The 20454-nt window shown below is 41.0% G+C and overlaps 1 protein-coding gene across 2 annotated transcripts in view; it reads right to left on the reverse strand.

Moving 5' to 3' along the window:
* The window catches only part of slc49a4 (solute carrier family 49 member 4), a 108912-nt gene that overhangs the window by 74853 nt on the left and 13605 nt on the right, over positions 1–20454 (reverse strand). For both annotated transcript variants that reach the window (XR_010014160.1, XM_063005943.1), the window contains exons 2-3: positions 19242–19335; positions 14–282 (exon numbers count right to left, since the gene is read on the reverse strand). Coding sequence is in view for 1 of the 2 variants with exons in the window: in XM_063005943.1 (XP_062862013.1) it covers positions 14–282; positions 19242–19335 (363 nt within the window). In the remaining variant the exon portion in view is untranslated. The remainder of the gene's footprint in view (positions 1–13; positions 283–19241; positions 19336–20454) is intronic.

Genomic DNA, 20454 nt, shown 5'->3' on the forward strand with positions numbered 1-20454 from the left:
GACAGTACTGTACCTGCATAAAGAACAAGTTGTATCCTCTCCCTGATGTGTTTAGGATCCCAGTGGGTGTAAGTGTCCTCTGTTTGTGTGTCGTTGGGTGCTGGGACAGCCAGAGGGCCAATCAGAAAAGAGCAGGCTGCCCCCAGATAGCCAGCTAGTGATGCAATCGCTGTGGCTGTAGCTCTTTGATCTGGTGGAAACCAAGTTGTGGAGAGGAGAGGACCAGCACTCATAGCGGTAGGACCAGCTAAACCATTGAGAAGTTGCCCTCCATGAACAAACCTGCAAAATAACAGAACGAGAACAAGAATGTTTATACAGCGTGACCATGGGCAGCGAAGTGGTCTATAGTGGTCAACTCCTGATATTCGGGTCTGAATCTCAGCTGCGTTAATACAATTACTTTTAGAGAAAATACAACCTTGAGTTTCCTTTTTTTAATTATTATTTTGTTTATGCATTTTCTCCCCTTTTTCTCCCTTTTAGCGCGTCCAATTGCCTGCATCATGCTTCCTCTCCACCAATGCCGATCCCCGCACTGATTGAGGAGAACGAAGCTAACCCACGCCCCCTCCGACACGTGGGCAGCATGCCGTATGCATCTTATCACCCACACTTTGACGAGTGCAGTGCAGCTCAGCATTGTGTGCGGAGAGACACACCCTGAGAGCACTCTTTTCTCATCTCTGTGCAGGCGCCATCAATCAGCCAGCAGAGGTCGTAATTGCACCAGTCATGAGAGAGAGACCCCAACTGGCTTAGTCCCGATCATATCTGAACAACAGGCCAATCGTTGTTCATGTGGCCCTTCAGCCTTAGCCGGCAGGCAGAGCTGAGATTCGATACGATGTATTCGAGATCCCAGCTCTGGTTCCAGCGTGTCTTTTTTACCGCTGCGCCACCTGAGCGGCCCAACCTTGAGTTTCTAAAAAAGAAATTCAAAAGACTTATTGTGTTGAATCTCTATAGACACACCAGTAAGAAGGTTTCAGAATAAACTGCATGAAAAAACTAGCAAATCATTTCTAAATAACATACATTTCACACAGGAAAAACACAAATGCTTTAAACAAGTGGTTCTCGACCAGGGTGCCTCAGTGAGCCTAGAGGAGAATCACACATGATGGGACGGGAAAATCAATAGGCTATTGGAATATAGGGGATTTCTTGTAATGTCATATTAAGTCAAGCCGAAAATGCAAATTTCAAAATCAAAATGTAAAATATCATATGTAAACAAGTGTGCACACCCTTTGATATGACACCCAAAAGTGAGCTGAGGTGCATTTTGTTTTTACTGATACTGCTTGAGATGTTTCTGCAATTTCTTTATATGGAGTCCACATGTGACTGAGCGATCAGGGAAGACGGGCCTTGGCCAGGGAGGTGAGCAGGAACCCAAGGGTCACTCTGACGGAGCTCCAGCGTATCCTTGTGGAGATGGGAGAAACTATCAGAAGATCAACCATCCAGGCAGCACTCCACAAATCACGCCTTTATGGTAGAGTGGCCAGACGGAAGCCAAAAGGCACATGACAGCCTGCTTGGAGTTTGTCAAAAGGCACCTAGACATGATTCTCTGGTCTGATGATGTCTGGAGGAAGCCAGGCACCGCTCATCACCTGGTTAATGCCATCCCTACAGTGAAGCATGGTGGTGGGAGCATCATGATGTGGGGATGTTTTTCAGCAGCGGGACCAGGGTCGAATAGTCCTGATAGAGGGAAAGATGAAAGCAGCTAAGTACACCGAGATCCTTGAAGAAAACCTGCTCCAGAGCGCTCTGGACCTCAGACTGGGGCAAAGGTTTACCTTCCAACATTACAACGACCCGAAGCAGACAGCCAAGAGTTGCTTCACAGAAGTTCTGTGAATGTCCTTGAGTGGGCCAGCCAGAGCCCAGACCTGAATCCAATCGAACATCTGTGGAAGGAGCTGAAAATGGCTGTGTACCGACGCTCCCCATCCAACCTGATGGCGCTTTCAAGAATATGCCAAGAGGAATGGGCAAAAATGTCCAGAAACAAGTGCGCCAAGCTCGTAGCTTCTTTCCCCAAGACGCCTTGAAGCTGTAATTGCTGCCAAAGGTGCATCAACCAGGTATTAGGCTAAAGGTGTGTACAGATATGTAACCCCTAAATAAACCATTTTTGTGAGTAAAATAAAATTGCATATTTTCTAAACCCTGTTTTCACTGTGTAATTATTGGTGATTGTGTGTAGATGTTTGAGGCAAAAAAAAGAACTCAGTCTATTATAGAATGAGTCTGTAACGTAATAAAACGTGGAGAAGGTGAAAAAGGTGTGCAGACTCTCCGGCTTAACTGTAGATTAATTCGCCTGTAGCCTATGTTGGGTTTTGGAGAACAGACACGTATTTAATTTGCCCACCTCAAAAGTGCAAAGGTCAATGATAGTAACTATGAATGATTCCGAATCAGGTGTTGATTCAAATCTTGCTGTAATAGACACAGGTGATGAAGGTCCCACCACCAGTCCACCAGAAGTAAACCCACTACATCATCTAAAGATAATATACCTTCATTGTGGATTCATAGAATTTCATATGAGCAAGAACACAATGCATTTTGTCATCCTAGCTGAATTATGAATAATGAAAAGAATAGTATCGTAACCTGTGTCGAGTGGGTCACAGAATTTGTTTACACGGGGGGTCTAAGCTCTAAGCTGCTGATAATACAGTGCAACAGGTCTAAATAACTGCAAGTGTCAAAGATGTTGGTGACTATAAAAAACAAAAGTCTCTCCTCTCTTACTAGGGTAGAGAAAGTATTCCTCTGTGGGAGGGTTTCTAATGGTTTTGGGTTTGTCTGAATAAACCAGGCTCTCAGATGACCCCAGTGCATATGGTGTATACAGCACTGGTCTAGCAAATCCATTTCCATCTCCTTTACTCAGTTTGTAAACAAGCTGAACAGTTAAGTGCACAATATACTACAGCAGAAAATGTTTACATGGTTTAACAACAGTTCAGAAATCGAAACTAAATCCAAAATATGCTAGCACAACAGAGCTGACATCTCAAACTTGTAAGTTCGAGTTATAACTCTGCTACCGAGGGCGGCACGGCGGCTCTGTGTCGCCTGACAGCAAGATGATCCTGGGTTCAATTCTCCCTGTGTCTGTAAGAGCACGATGACCTTATTCTGCGTAAATATTAAAATGCATGCACATTATCAATATTTATGTAGATTAATGTCTAAAGGTACTCTAAGACTTAAGCCTAGAACAAATAACTTAAAAAACAATTCATTTAAAGTTTATACTCTTTAAACCAATCCAGCTAACCAAATAATTTATGAAAAAACAATAACTTCATTAATAATTACAACTGTTGCCGCTCAGGCGGCGCAGCGCTAAAAACACACGCTGGAACACAAGAGCTGGGATCTCGAATACATCGTATCGAATCTCAGCTCTGCCTGCCGGTTGGGCTGAGCAGCCACATGAACAACCATTGGCCTGTTGTTCAGATAGGGGTGAGATATTAAAAGCCGGATAGACTAACGCAATTACGACCTCTGCTGGCTGATTGATGGTGCCTGCACAGAGATGGGGAAAAGAGTGCTGCCAGGGTGTATCTCTCCATACACAGTGCTGATCCGCATTGCACTCGTCAAAGTGTAGGTGACAAAATGCATACGGCTGCTGCCATTGTGTCAGAGGGGGCGTGGGTTAGCTTTGTTCTCCTCAATCAGAAAAGGGATCGGCATTGGTGAGGAGGAAGCATGGCGCAATCGGGCAATTGGACGCGCTAAAAAAGTTGGGAGAAAATGCATAAATAAAATATATAAAAAAAAAATAATACAATTGTCAATGGCAGCCTCAATTTGTGGTACAGTAATTCTTACAAAAAAAATCATTTAAAGAGTTAGTTACTTTAAGCTCTGCAGTTAATGGCTGGATGTTTTCGGAGTATCAGAACTTGTCTTACGAGTGTCTCAAAGCCAAATTGATATTCCACTAGTCCACTACCTTTTTGCTATTTTTGTACTTTAAACTCAGACAAGCTGCTTCTGTGATGGGTGCTCATGGTAACCTCTAATCATTTCTCATTATTTCGCCAGATGATGAGTTCAGATTTCAAAAGCCAAAGTAAATGGAAAATCAACTTGGTGACTAATGTGTAAAAAAAAGGAAAGTACACAAAATCTAGCACAAACCCAGGTAATACTCATTTCAACACTGATAGAAGCAGTGACTTCCATTCACTAAGCTTGTTCAATTTCATTTCTAATTACAGCTGAACCCACCAACCCACACCCCCCATGGGTGACATTAAACACAACCGTGTGACCTGTCCTTAGGTCTGGCTGACATGCTAATGCAATTTCTGACACAACAGTACTGTGCTGAAAATGCTAAAATAAGAGAGGTGAAAATGAGTCACTGTACACGTGAGAGCATGAGGGCAGAAGGAGCTTAGTAATTTACACAGAGGTTATTAATTTGATAAATAGCGATAAGCACTGGCACGGGGAGTCTCCATGCAGTCTGATTAAACTGCTTTTGGTCAGACGGTGTCCATTACTGTACTCTAATTGTACCATATTGTGCCATCAACCACCTCTATGAGAGAAAAGCTGTATCAGCAGAAGAGTTTAACAATGGTAGGTGATCAGCTAATGTTGTTGTTACTCTTCAAAACAAAGGCAGTGATGAAATAATTATCATAATATCAAATGAAATACAGTGTCAGGCAGAACACAGCTGCTTAAAATTCACTGCCAGATGCCCAGTAACTATGATAGATGATAAGTTCCATGAAGTCATGCTGGTCAAGAAGTCTCAAGACGGTTAAAGCTGAAATAATTAGAAATTCAGCTGCAGTACCCGGCACCCATTAATCAGAGACACTGCTAGCTATTTGCATACATTTGTTGTTAGGATAACAATCTGCTTTGATTTGAGAGGGCAATCACTGGCATTTCTAATCAGCAGCCAATTACACAAATTTCCACCCTGCAAAGGTTCAAGCATTTTCTCTTCAGGCAAGTCCAGGAACAAGGAACATGGAGTTTTAGGTTACTTATTATATTCTCTAGCACTATGTAGCACAGCTGTATACTATGCAAACCCACAACTGTAGAAATCAAGGGTTCGAATCCCCAGCAGTGATTCGGCTGGTCAGGCGTCAGCATAAAGACATGACTGGCTATGTCTGAAGGCAGGAGATGGCTAAGGCTGTGATGGATTAGTGTCCCTGTCTGGGAAGAGCAGAGCCTAAGACATTCTAAAAAATAATTTAATAAATAACAATAATTACTAATTATAATTAGTAATTAATAATATAATAATTATAATTAATAATAATTCATTAATATTTAATAATTATTAAAAGTCATGTTTTACACTTTGGTTACATTCATGATAGAAACGGTAGTTACTGGTTACACAAGATTCATCAGTTCACAAGTTTAATGTCAAACACAGTCATGGACAATTTTGACTATTTGGACAATCTCCAGTTCCCGTCACTTGCATGTCTTTGGACTGTGGGAAGAAACCGGAGCTCCCGGAGGAAACCCACACAGAAACAGGGAGAACATCAACGAGTAAATCAACTTTTAAACAAATACATATACAGCAAATGAATCCTTCATTTCTGCCTATTCAATCTGTGTTGAAATGTGAAGGGTTAAATTAGAGTCCCCTTTGCCACCCTATGTTATTGCTAGAAAGAAAGCTGTGCTGTGATTGGTGGTCCAGCTAAGTTTACCTTTTGCATTTTCTCCCCTTTTTCTCCCTTTTAGCGCGTCCAATTGCGCGATTGCGTCATGCTTCCTCTCCACCAATGCCTATCCCCGCTCTGATTGAGGAGAACGAAGCTAACCCACGCCCCCCTCCGACACGTGGGCAGCAGCCGTATGCGTCTTGTCATCTACACTTTGACGAGTGCAGTGCAGCTCAGCACTGTGTACGGAGAGACACACCCTGACAGCATTCTTCTCTCATCTCTGTGGAGGCGCCATCAATCAGCCAGCAGAGGTCGTAATTGCATTAGTTATGAGAGAGTCCCTATACGGCTTAGTCCCACCCCTATCTAAACGGCAGGCCAATCGTTGTTCATGTGGCCGCTCAGCCCAGTCGGCAGGCAGAGCGAAGACTCGATACGATGTATTCGAGATCCCAGCTCTGGTTCTACAGTGTTTTTACTGCTGCACCACCACCCTTGTTTCTTTTTACTATCGATACAAATACAGCTTTGTAATACAAAATATAAACAGAACAAAATATAAATAATGTAATCTAAGCTAAGCTAACGTTTTTTTACATTGCTGAAAAGTTGGCATTCTGAGATGATTTTGATACAGTCTGGGTTGGTGGGGTGATTAGAGAGCTGAGGTTTAACTACTTGCAAATGTCACAGGATCATTCTCATTACACTTTATTTCTCTGGTGACATCTTCTGGTAAAAAGAGATAGCATGTCTGTCACAAACAATTTACATTCACTTTTTATAACAAGGAAAATAGGATTTTGCTAAATCAGTGTGTCAATGGCTTCAGCAATAAAGTAGCTCACCATTCAATTCAATTTTTTGTATATATCCAAAATTCTGCCTAGCACGTTTAATTTGTATATTGTCTGCACATAGTCCTGTCTGTATATTGTATTGTGTGTATATTTTGAATCCACCTGGGCTTGTTTACATCTGCGAAGCTCATGTCATGGGATGAGGAGGCGGTACCGCGATTCTCTTTAGAGAGAAATGTAGGGTTTCCACAGTATCTGTTCCTGCTTACTCTTCTATTGAATCAACTATTGATTCCCCCTCCACCTATTGATTCAAATCCCACCTAAAGACTCACTTATTCAAACTAGCCTACAATTAATTCACTTGATTGTTCAATGTTAATTGTATATGTCTTGTATTGTCTGTGTATTGTTGTTTAACTGCTCTGTAAGATGTAAGGTGCCCTTGAGTGCTTTGAAAGGCGCCTATAAATAAAATGCATTATAATTATTATATTGTAGAGAGATAACAAGCTTTCAGCTGCTCCTGTATTTAGGGATCGCCACAGCGAATCATTCTTCTCACAGTTGAACTGGCACAGTTTTAAGTTTTACGTCAAATGGCCTTCATGAGGCAACCCTTCTTAATTTATTCAGCTTGAAACCGGCATTGACAGCACACAGACACGTGCACCTCCCAATGGCTAGGCTGTGCGAGACATAGCCAATCATGTCTCTGTAGACACCCGACCGACCAATAGCACTACTGACATCTGAACCCTGGCTATATTAATTAACCACTGTACTACCTGAGCACTCTCATCTGACAGTAATACACCTGAAATAAAACCGATTTGGACTGTTAAAAGGTTTTTTGGCAATATAAAAAAAGACAAAGTGTTAGAGCCTAGACACACACACACACACACACACACACACACACACACACACAAAGAAAGCCAAAGGATGCTGCCAACTGTTGAGTACATTGTAGGATCCCTAATGGTATAAACAGCCATCTGGTGCACACAAAGTGTGAAATAGATCTCCACCTCCTTCATTCCTCAAAAGACTGGAAGAATTCCAGAACTCAGGACTTGACATAAGATGAATGAAACCTGTTCTGCGGAAAGAAGTGGTTTTAACGTTTATTAGGTCTATTATTTAGATGTTGTTTTATATTTTCTTTGTAAACACAAAAGTGCGAAAAATCTTTTCCCTTTTCCTTTTACTGAACTGTAAAAGGAAATCATCAGCTGTTCCATCCATAATAGCTGTTTGCATGAGCTGTTTATTATAGCCCAGCTCCAAATGTATGTCTCAGAACAAAAAATTAAAGTATTACAAATATAGTTTGTAATAAATAATCAATTTATTATATATTATATGTTATATAAATATACTATTATATAAATACAACAAATAGGCATAACATTATTACCACCTTCCTAATACAGTAGACCCTTGAGTTACGAACGGTTTACCATACGAACATCTCGGGTTACAAATGATCTTTTTTTAACTTAACGTACGAAGAAATTTCGGATTACGAACCGAAATTCGCGAAACACGTGACGTCACAAACAAGTTCTCTCTCTCTCTCTCTCTCTCCCTATATATATATATATATATATATATATATATATATATATATATATATATATATATATATATATATATATATACAGTGTATCACAAAAGTGAGTACACCCCTCACATTTCTGCAGATATTTAAGTATATCTTTTCATGGGACAACACTGACAAAAGGACACTTTGACACAATGAAAAGTAGTCTGTGTGCAGCTTATATAACAGTGTAAATTTGTTCTTCCCTCAAAATAACTCAATATACAGCCATTAATGTCTAAACCACCGGCAACAAAAGTGAGTACACCCCTTAGTGAAAGTTCCTGAAGTGTCAATATTTTGTGTGGCCACCATTATTTCCCAGAACTGCTTTAACTCTCCTGGGCATGGAGTTTACCAGAGCTTCACAGGTTGCCACTGGAATGCTTTTCCACTCCTCCATGACGACATCACGGAGCTGGCGGATATTCGAGACTTTGCGCTCCTCCACCTTCCGCTTGAGGATGCCCCAAAGATGTTCTATTGGGTTTAGGTCTGGAGACATGCTTGGCCAGTCCATCACCTTTACCCTCAGCCTCTTCAATAAAGCAGTGGTCGTCTTAGAGGTGTGTTTGGGGTCATTATCATGCTGAAACACTGCCCTGCGACCCAGTTTCCGGAGGGAGGGGATCATGCTCTGCTTCAGTATTTCACAGTACATATTGGAGTTCATGTGTCCCTCAATGAAATGTAACTCCCCAACACCTGCTGCACTCATGCAGCCCCAGACCATGGCATTCCCACCACCATGCTTGACTGTAGGCATGACACACTTATCTTTGTACTCCTGACCTGATTGCCGCCACACATGCTTGAGACCATCTGAACCAAACAAATTAATCTTGGTCTCATCAGACCATAGGACATGGTTCCAGTAATCCATGTCCTTTGTTGACATGTCTTCAGCAAACTGTTTGCGGGCTTTCTTGTGTAGAGACTTCAGAAGAGGCTTCCTTCTGGGGTGACAGCCATGCAGACCAATTTGATGTAGTGTGCGGCGTATGGTCTGAGCACTGACAGGCTGACCCCCCACCTTTTCAATCTCTGCAGCAATGCTGACAGCACTCCTGCGCTTATCTTTCAAAGACAGCAGTTGGATGTGACGCTGAGCACGTGCACTCAGCTTCTTTGGACGACCAACGCGAGGTCTGTTCTGAGTGGACCCTGCTCTTTTAAAACGCTGGATGATCTTGGCCACTGTGCTGCAGCTCAGTTTCAGGGTGTTGGCAATCTTCTTGTAGACTTGGCCATCTTCATGTAGCGCAACAATTCGTCTTTTAAGATCCTCAGAGAGTTCTTTGCCATGAGGTGCCATGTTGGAACTTTCAGTGACCAGTATGAGAGAGTGTGAGAGCTGTACTACTAAATTGAACACACCTGCTCCCTATGCACACCTGAGACCTAGTAACACTAACAAATCACATGACATTTTGGAGGGAAAATGACAAGCAGTGCTCAATTTGGACATTTAGGGGTGTAGTCTCTTAGGGGTGTACTCACTTTTGTTGCCGGTGGTTTAGACATTAATGGCTGTATTTTGAGTTATTTTGAGGGAAGAATAAATTTACACTGTTATATAAGCTGCACACAGACTACTTTTCATTGTGTCAAAGTGTCATTTTGTCAGTGTTGTCCCATGAAAAGATATACTTAAATATCTGCAGAAATGTGAGGGGTGTACTCACTTTTGTGATACACTGTATTAGAGATGGGATGATCGATCGGCTATGAATCGGTATCGGCCGATTTTTAATCAAAATATGCTATCGGCGATCGGCGATATTTCCTAAAAGTAGCCGATCCGATCTTGTGATCTATAAAGATCACGTTAAGTTAACAGCTTAGTGGATTGATCCAGACTTTGAGCTACGACGCGCCAACCATCACATCACCATTCATCAACCATCGTACAGAAACCACAGTGAAAGCTCTTCATGACCTAAAATAACATCATTAACGTTGTGCATCATACATACGATGTAATTTTGCTGATTGTAATATTTACTTTAAAAAGATAATTCAACCCGGTCACATCTGAGTCGATTCTATCAGCACGTTATATAAACTCCTGGTTCACTTTGGTAAATCGTAAGCGGTTCTTACTTGTGATGTAGATGAGAACAGAAAACGTTACAGAGCCAATACGAGGCAAAAGTTTATTCATTACCAAATTCGTTAGTTCAGGATCATCTGCTGAACTTTTAGCTCCTTAGACGGAACGAGTCTGACTCGGTTACAGATCTGTGGTAATAGCAGTTTAATTCAGCTTTTTAATGAAGCTTTTTAATGTAAGAGAGTCACACAGAATGTTCTGTAGTAGTTGGTGTTTATTTAAAACCACGACATTTAATTAATAACAGTAAACACGGAGAGATAACTGAGAAGAAGAACTTACGCTTCGTGAAAAATGACTCGTGAATCAATGAATCACTTATAGCGATACAGTGAACAAAGCGTCTCTTCTAAAGGCGCACACACACACACGCGCGCTGCTCCGGTTTATCTTCACTGTGAGGCTCTTTTTAAGTTTATTTATTTTATTTACTGCTAATGACCCCCCCCCGGTCGCAATCGGCTATCGGCACATGTCCCTGAAAGGAGATCGCAGATCGGAATCGGTGCCAAAAACCCCGATCGTCCCATCTCTAATACACTACCGCTCAAAAGTTTGGGATCACTTGCAAATTTCCCTCTTTTCCAAAGAAAAACACATTTTCTTTCAATTCACAAACAATTTTGTCCATTACACAATTTATTTCAATGTATCAGATGCTTTTGAAGAAGGAAAATGTTCGCATTAAAGCCTATTTTTGTATAGAGGCCTATTTTGCATATAGTCCTATTATCAGCAATTCTCAGTCTTCTGCCTTAATCTCCTGGTAAGGCTGCCAATCCAAGTTAAGAATGTTATTAGGCTAATTGATTGTTAGGAAACCCTTTTTCAATTTTGTTGCACAGCTGAAAACGTTATACTAATAAGGGAGCATAAAAGGGAGGACGACATTCTAGGTTAGTTTAGTATCCAAAGCATCAGCAGTTGTTGGCTTGCTTACAGGCTCAAAATGGCCAGAAGGAAGCAACTTTCTTCAGAGACCCGTCAGTCTATTGTTGTGTTAAGAAAGGAAGGCTACTCAATGCGAGATATTGCAAATAAACTGAAAATGTCTTACCATGCGGTTAACTACTCCCTTCAGAGAGTAGCACAAACTGGCTCTAACAAGGACAGAAAAAGGAGTGGGAGGCCCCGATGCACAACTGTGCATGAAGATACATATCTTAGACCGTGCAGTTTGAGACAAAGACACCTCACAGTTTGTCAACTGACAGCTGCACTAAATGGAACCCGTCAAACACCAGTGTCAGCATCAACGGTGAAGAGGCGACTTCAGGATGCTGGACTTCATGGCAGAATTACCAGGAATAAGCCAGACCTCACACTGGCCAATAAAAAGAAAAGACTGCGATGGGCCAAAGAGAAAAGACATTGCACACTGGAAGATTGGAAGAAGGTGTTGTGGAGAGATGAGTCCAAGTTTGAGGTCTTTGGATCAAACAGAAGAACATTTGTGAGGTGCAGGAACAATGAAAAGATGCAAGACCAATGCTTAATGCCATCTGTCAAGCATGGTGGAGGCAGTGTGATGGTCTGGGGATGCTTTGGAGGTGGTAAAATATCATCCTACATCAGGATAATGACCCCAAACACACCTCCAAAATGTGTCAGCAATATTTAAGAAATAAGGAGTCAGCCAGAATTCTGACTGTAATGAAGTGGCCAGCACAGTCTCCAGATCTGAACCCTATTGAGCTGTTGTGGGAGCAGCTGGACCGTATGGTACGGAGGAAGACTGCATCAAGCCAATCCATGTTGTGGGAGATGCTCCAGGAAGCATGGGGTGAAATCACATCAGATTACCTAAATTACCAAAGAATGCTAGAATGCCTAGGGTCTGCCAGGCTGTAATTGCTGCAAAAGGTGGCTTTTTGATGAAAGCAAAATTTGAAGTACACAGTCATCATTTCCATTAAAATCAAAATGTCTTACTCTGACAATGTCTGCATGTCCTGTTTATTTGCTATATTTCTTAATCTCATGTGTGTTTCCACTGAAAACAAGAAAATTTCACAGTGATCCCAAACTTTTGAGCGGTAGTGTATATATACAGTGAACATTTGGACAGCGGACGGTGTTTTCTTTATATTTTGTAAAATTCAATATTAAAATGGCCCCAAAGAATGTGCAGAGGAAGTGCAGTGGTGAGAAAATGAACAAATCACTATTTGTTGTGTTGTAGAATTACTCCTGCCAGTAGCGGTCACTGTGTATCAGACAGCGAGAGTGAGACAGTGAGAGAGAAGAAGGAATTCGGCTCAGTAAAGTCTTTCTTTCATGCAATTACACCTACAAAATACAACACTATTGAAATAAAAAAGGAAATCATAGAGAAATATGAGAGTTATTGTTGTTTCTGGTAGATACATTTTATTAAAAAAGAAGGAAATGTATTATGGTGTATGGTACAGCACATGTACTGTACTGAAATGTGATGTGTGTGTGATGTTTTATGTACAGTACAGTACTACTGTGTATTGTTTATTATTGTTTATTACAGTAATGTCTATTCTATAATTTAAGATTTAAGAGAAATTATACTTGTATTTATAACAAAAAAGACCATTTAAGACATTAGAAAGGTTAGGTAGAAAGGGTGGTTTGGGAGGTCTGACACGGATTAATTCTATTTACATTATTTCTTATGGAAAAATGGGAAAAATGAACGAACATTTTGACTTAAGAACAGCCCTTTGGAACCAATCAAATTCGTAAGTCAAGGGTCCACTGTATTGTGTTCATCCCCCTTTTGCTGCCCCATATGCAAAAGACTGTGATTCACACCTTTCTATTAGAACCAGCATTAACTTCTTCAGTAATTTGAGCTACAGTAGCTCGTCTGTTGGATCGTATCACATGGGCCAGCCTTCGGCCCCCACGTGCAGCAATGAGCCTTGACCGCCATGACCCTGTCGCTGATTTACCACTGTTCCTTCCTTGGGCCACTTTTGATAGATACTGACCACTGACCAGGAACACCCAACAAGAGCTGCAGTTTTGGAGATGCTCTGACCCAGTCGTCTAGCCATCACGATTTGGCCCTTGTCAAACTCGTTTAAATCCTTACGCTACATTTTTCCTGCTTCTGACACATCAACTTTGAGGATAAAATGTTCAGGTGCCGTGATGAGATAACGTGCTATTCACTTCCCCTGTGAGTGGTCATAATGTTATGCCTGGTCAGTGTATACTATAATTTCTAAACATAGAGCCTTGTTAAAGGAAAATTAATTATGATGAAATATGTAAAATAGCTAACCAGTACGAGAACTTAATCTTCCACAGTTTACAGTTTAAATAATATTTTACAGTTTGTGGACACAGTGGACAGTGCTGATGATAAACTGAGTCTAAACTCACTGGACACAGAGGCTCTGTGACAAATGAAATTCTCACCTAAGGATTACTCATCTCACTGTCAATGCAAGTGCTGACACCTACTGGTGAAAGAGACACTTGTTATTAGTTCAGTGAAGAATTGCTATACTTGTTTGAATTTAAGAAATTTCTAACATCAAGAATACGTTCAACATCTGGGGTAAATAAAAACAAACAGGTTCTATTAGGGCTTACAAAAAGGCTGCATACATTCTGCTTGTATTGTTCAATCCCACCAAAAACCTTGCACGCATTGTAACACTGAGTCGATAAGTGTAAATCCCAAAGCAACACATTCTCCACTCCAAACAACACTAATACAAAAGGCATATCATAATGTAGTTTAGATTACCAGCTGGAAGTAGGCAAAAGTCCTTTGTTTGCACTGTAATGAGCAGTATAACATTATCCCAAATGCACTTGCTCATTTGTAGCAATCAATAGCTTTGACCGTATAACAGAAGAAAAATTGTACTATGCCTGACAGCAAAAGCAGATATTACATCCATAATGACTGTTCACATGAGCTGTTTATAATAGCCCAGCTCCAAATCTACACTGATGAGTCATAACATTAAAACCACCTCCTTGTAGTCCTTCTGTTTCTCTACATACTTTTTAGCCTGCTTTCACCCTGTTCCTTAATGATCAGAACCCCCACAAGTCCACCACAGAGCAGATATTATTTAGGTGGTGGATCGTTCTCAGCACTGCAGTGACACTGACATGGTGGTGGTGTGTTAGTGTGTGTTGTGTTGGTATGAGTGGATCAGAGTGGATCCAGCGCTGCTGGAGTTTTTAAATAGTGTCCACTCACTGTCCACTCCTACCTAGTTGGTCCACCTTGTAGATGTAAAGTCAGAGACGATCGCTCATCTATTGCTGCTGTTTGAGCTGGTCATCTTCTAGACCTTCATCAATGGTCACAGGACACTGCCCACGGGGGGAGGTTTTTTTGGTTGGTGGACTATTTTCAGCCCAGCAGTGACAGTGAGGTGTTTAAAAACTCCAGCAGTGCTGATGTGTCTTATCCACTCATACCAGCACAACACACACTAACACACCACCACCATGTCAGTGCCACTGCAGTGCTGAGAATGATCCACCACCCAAATAATACCTACTCTGTAGTGGTCCTGTGGGGGTCCTGACCATTGAAGAACAGCATGAAAGGGGGCTAACAAAGCATGCACAGAAACAGATGGACTACAGTCAGTAATTGTAGAACTACAAAGTGCTTCTATATGGTAAGTGAACCCGAAAAAATGGAAAATGTGTGTAGAAACAAGGAGGTGGTTTTAATGTTATTGCTGATCAGTGTATATATGCAAAGTAGTAGTATTAGAGGAGTCTCCTTGGCATACAATAACTATCTGAAATGTCTAATTTGATGTGTGTACATATAAAGCACCTACATATTTATTGATATAATCTGTGATAAGGTAAACAGCATAAAACGAAACCTAAGAAGACAAATGTCAAAGTACAGCATAGAAGAATGAAATGTCTTATGGAAAAACATTTCAGATGCAAGATAGCATATTGCATCAACATTTATTTGCAACAGCAAATAAACAAGCATTATATTGATCCATGGGTGTGACAGACTGTTGTAACAATAGGTCTAGACTTCACAAAGCAGAAATTAGCTGTGGGCTAAACAATAAACCCATTTCCTTATGCAATAAATCACATTCATGAGCTAAATTAGTTCTGCAATGGACTGGCACCTCATCCAGTAGAGCTGAAGAATATAAATCTGACAATTCACAGTGCAGTGAAACAGTAGTTGCCACTCGTCCTATTTTTGTATTTGTGCTAATTTGTCACATTTAAATGTTTCACATCTCCCAACTAATTTAATTTATTTATTTATTAGGATTTAATATCATGTTTTACTCGTTACACAAGATTCATCAGTTCACAAGTTTATTGTTAAACACAGTCATGGATTATTTTGTATCTCCAGTTCACCTCACTTGCACGTCTTTCTACTGTGGGAGGAAATTTGAGCTCCCGGAGGAAACCCACGCAGACATGCAGACCCCAACAGCCCTGACCCATCAAGGCATGGACTCCACTAGACCCCTGAAAATGTGCTGTGGTATCTGGCACCAAGATGTTAGCAGCAGATCCTTTAACTCCTGTAAGTTGTGAGGTGGGGCCTCCATGGATCAGACTTGTTTGTCCAAAACATCCCACAGATGTTCGATTGGATTGAGATCTGGGGAATTTGGAGGCCAAGTCAACACCTGCTGAAAGAGGCCACAGCCATCAGGGAATACCATTTCCATGAAAGGTTGTACATGGTCTGCAACAATGCTTATATATATATATAAGTGAGCAGTGAGGTGAGTACTTGAGGTCATGTCATGGAGGACCCCCCTCCCTTCTCCGCCATGGGCCCCAGTACACCTGCCATATTCCCACCCCCCCCGTTATTACGCCCATGTGCAACACGTATAACATCCTGTCGACCCACATTGTTAACTATGTTAAAGCATTTATACAGTCCTTTGCGATCCATTTAACAGCAGTGTTTGTAATGTTCCGTGTACAGTCCACGGGCTTTCCATCCAAATTTATCTGAAATAAAGTCAGGTAATAAAGTCTGAGCTCATTTAGACTAACACGTATCCATGCGCTCTGACGCCCGACGAGACAAATGCAGCTTTGACCAAAGATGATATTGAAGCGCCAATTAATAATTGTAACTCACGACGCAAACTGTGTTATCGTTATACAGTATAAACACAATGTTACTGTGTGAAAGCGGCGCAAATGAAAACAAACACATATTTACATGGCACAAACACACCTCAATAAATTTTAATATATATATATATATATATATATATATATATATATATATATATATATATATATATATATATATATATATATATAGTGTATCACAAAAGTGAGTACACCCCTCACATTTCTGCAGATATTTAAGTATATCTTTTCATGGGACAACACTGACAAAATGACACTTTGACACAATGAAAAGTAGTCTGTGTGCAGCTTATATAACAGTGTAAATTTATTCTTCCCTCAAAATAACTCAATATACAGCCATTAATGTCTAAACCACCGGCAACAAAAGTGAGTACACCCCTTAGTGAAAGTTCCTGAAGTGTCAATATTTTGTGTGGCCACCATTATTTCCCAAAACTGCCTTAACTCTCCTGGGCATGGAATTTACCTGAGCTTCACAGGTTGCCACTGGAATGCTTTTCCACTCCTCCATGACAACATCACGGAGCTGGCGGATATTCGAGACTTTGCGCTCCTCCACCTTCCGCTTGAGGATGCCCCAAAGATGTTCTATTGGGTTTAGGTCTGGAGACATGCTTGGCCAGTCCATCACCTTTACCCTCAGCCTCTTCAATAAAGCAGTGGTCGTCTTAGAGGTGTGTTTGGGGTCATTATCATGCTGGAACACTGCCCTGCGACCCAGTTTCCGGAGGGAGGGGATCATGCTCTGCTTCAGTATTTCACAGTACATATTGGAGTTCATGTGTCCCTCAATGAAATGTAACTCCCCAACACCTGCTGCACTCATGCAGCCCCAGACCATGGCATTCCCACCACCATGCTTGACTGTAGGCATGACACACTTATCTTTGTACTCCTCACCTGATTGCCGCCACACATGCTTGAGACCATCTGAACCAAACAAATTAATCTTGCTCTCATCAGACCATAGGACATGGTTCCAGTAATCCATGTCCTTTGTTGACATGTCTTCAGCAAACTGTTTGCGGGCTTTCTTGTGTAGAGACTTCAGAAGAGGCTTCCTTCTGGGGTGACAGCCATGCAGATCAATTTGATGTAGTGTGCGGCGTATGGTCTGAGCACTGACAGGCTGACCCCCCACCTTTTCAATCTCTGCAGCAATGCTGACAGCATTCCTGCGCCTATCTTTCAAAGACAGCAGTTGGATGTGACGCTGAGCACGTGCACTCAGCTTCTTTGGACGACCAACGCGAGGTCTGTTCTGAGTGGACCCTGCTCTTTTAAAACGCTGGATGATCTTGGCCACTGTGCTGCAGCTCAGTTTCAGGGTGTTGGCAATCTTCTTGTAGCCTTGGCCATCTTCATGTAGCGCAACAATTCGTCTTTTAAGATCCTCAGAGAGTTCTTTGCCATGAGGTGCCATGTTGGAACTTTCAGTGACCAGTATGAGAGAGTGTGAGAGCTGTACTACTAAATTGAACACACCTGCTCCCTATGCACACCTGAGACCTAGTAACACTAACAAATCACATGACGTTTTGGAGGGAAAATGACAAGCAGTGCTCAATTTGGACATTTAGGGGTGTAGTCTCTTAGGGGTGTACTCACTTTTGTTGCCGGTGGTTTAGACATTAATGGCTGTATATTGAGTTATTTTGAGGGAAGAATAAATTTACACTGTTATATAAGCTGCACACAGACTACTTTTCATTGTGTCAAAGTGTCATTTTGTCAGTGTTGTCCCATGAAAAGATATACTTAAATATCTGCAGAAATGTGAGGGGTGTACTCACTTTTGTGATAGACTGTATATATATATATATATATACACGTATATATTAATATATTTATATATATATATATTTTTTTGTATTAATCTTTTTAATCGCGATAAAAATTTTAACGCATTAATTGCCCTAATATATATATATATTATATATATTTCTTTTTTTTTAATGCATTTTATTCCCTATTGTCTCCCTATTTAGCATAGCCAAATTGTCTTCCGCTCCTGTGGATCTCTGATTGCGTTGGGGGAGGGACCCCTTCTTTACGCCCGTGCTTCTGCACAGGCACCTCTACCCACTAACCAGGTTTCTTGCACAGGGTTTTGAAGACCCCACACACTTAGTCCAGTCATTTCGCCACCCAGCAGACACAGTGGCAAATTAGTGTCTGCTGCAGGCACTGCCAATTGTGCCCACTAGATGGCGTCCAGTCAATCGGTAGCAGAGCTGAGATTCAAACCCGGGCACATTTAATTCTATACTTTAATAGCTACAATAACCAGTATGTGTGAAAGCAGTGTGTGTGCTTTACTGCACCAGAAAATCAACATGATGCAGTCTTTAAAATAAAAAACTGAATATTCAAAAATTATCTTCCTGAGTAACCACACGAGCACCAAAAACAATACTTAGATAAACACTGCATGCCAATTAAAAATGTATATCTGCACTGGAAGAAGCAAGTAAAATATCTGTTTTCACACACTTTAATTCAGCAATGGAAAAATCAAACACAACTGCTCTTAGGTGAACTTATGGATGAGTTCAATAGTCTTTAAAAAATGCCCAGCCCAAGCAGTTCAATAAAACCGTTCAGAGATTTAAAAGCACAATATCTATAACAATTGTGTTTTTATGGTCTTACATGCCTATTAAGTTCACTTTTACAAGCATATTTTAAAGGCTGCGAATAAAACCACACTACGAAAAGGGGCAAGGATCTCTAAATAATCAAAGCATCAAATCTCATGACTTTTTGGCCCCCAGGCATTCGAGATTTTACAATTTGAGATAAATTGGAATTGGCTTTCAGGCATGGTGTGAAAATAGCTTTGACCTTTGATAAATGTTTTTCTTGGGGAGAAAAATGCAGTGTGAAATACTAGTAAATAGGAGTCTTACAAGCGTTTGAGATGCAGGTCATTGAGAGGGATACTGCGAAGTACAGATCCCAGAACCATGAAGAAGAGTGTAAGCAGCAGAGACGAACGTAACCCTGCAGAACATAAGAAAGAATCATTAGCAAGGCTTTGCTTGTTTAAAATACATAAAACATTATACTTTATCAGTGCATAAAAAGCAACCCAGTGATCCAGAGATTACACCATAAAACGTTTACAAACTTGTAAGGGACATGTGATGGCAGTCTTCAGCTGTTAAGTCAGATAAAGAAAGTCATTATGTTTTTAAACACTATTACATATACCCTGATCAGCCATAACATTAAAACCACCTCCTTGTTTCTACACTCACTGTCCATTTTATCAGCTCCACTTACCATATAGAAGCACTTTGTAGTTCTACAATTACTGACTGTAGTACATCTGTTTCTTTACATACTTCTTTTAGCCTGCTTTCACCCTGTTCATTAATGGTCACTGCACTGTTTTATTCCAACTGCACAAAGGTACTCAAGAAAGTAGGGTATGTTCTCCACCGGTTGCTGAGAGCATACGCCATTATAACTATAGACAGGAGCGCAGGACGATATTCAGTTTGCCCAGATGCATTTGTTGTGGTGTTCAATTTTCTGTTCTGTACCCTTGTTTAAGTTGTATATGTTATAACACCGCTTTAAATCAGTTGCAGCTGGGTTTTAAACATGGTGCTTGTAACTATACAAAATGCTGCTGCTAGGGTCCTGACATTTACCCAAAAGTTTGACCACATCACCCCTGTTCTGGAAAAACTACATTGGCTGCCAATTTCCATGCGTATTAAATATAAAATTCCGGTCCTCCCTTTTAAAGCACTTCATGGTCTTGTCCCCGCCTATCTTACTAAACTTCTCACACGTCGCACACCATCACGCAGACTAAGGTCGTCAGACACAAATGAGCTTTCTGTGCCTAGATTTAGGATGTCCACTATGGGCGGCAGATCCTTCAGCGTTGCCGCCCCAACACTCTGGAACTCTATGCCCCCGACTCTTCGCTCTATCTCTTCTCTTTCTGTTTTTAAGGTGTCTCTAAAGACCCATCTCCTCTCACAACATTTTCAATCTACTTCTTGAACCTATATTTCTAACCTATCCTCACACACTTCTGTTTGTTTTTGTTTTGTTTCCACTCTCTATTACTGTACAGCGACCTTGAGCTTGGTTAAAGGCGCAATA

This window comes from Trichomycterus rosablanca, chromosome 12, assembly GCF_030014385.1.
Source record: "Trichomycterus rosablanca isolate fTriRos1 chromosome 12, fTriRos1.hap1, whole genome shotgun sequence".
Taxonomy (NCBI): domain Eukaryota; kingdom Metazoa; phylum Chordata; class Actinopteri; order Siluriformes; family Trichomycteridae; genus Trichomycterus; species Trichomycterus rosablanca.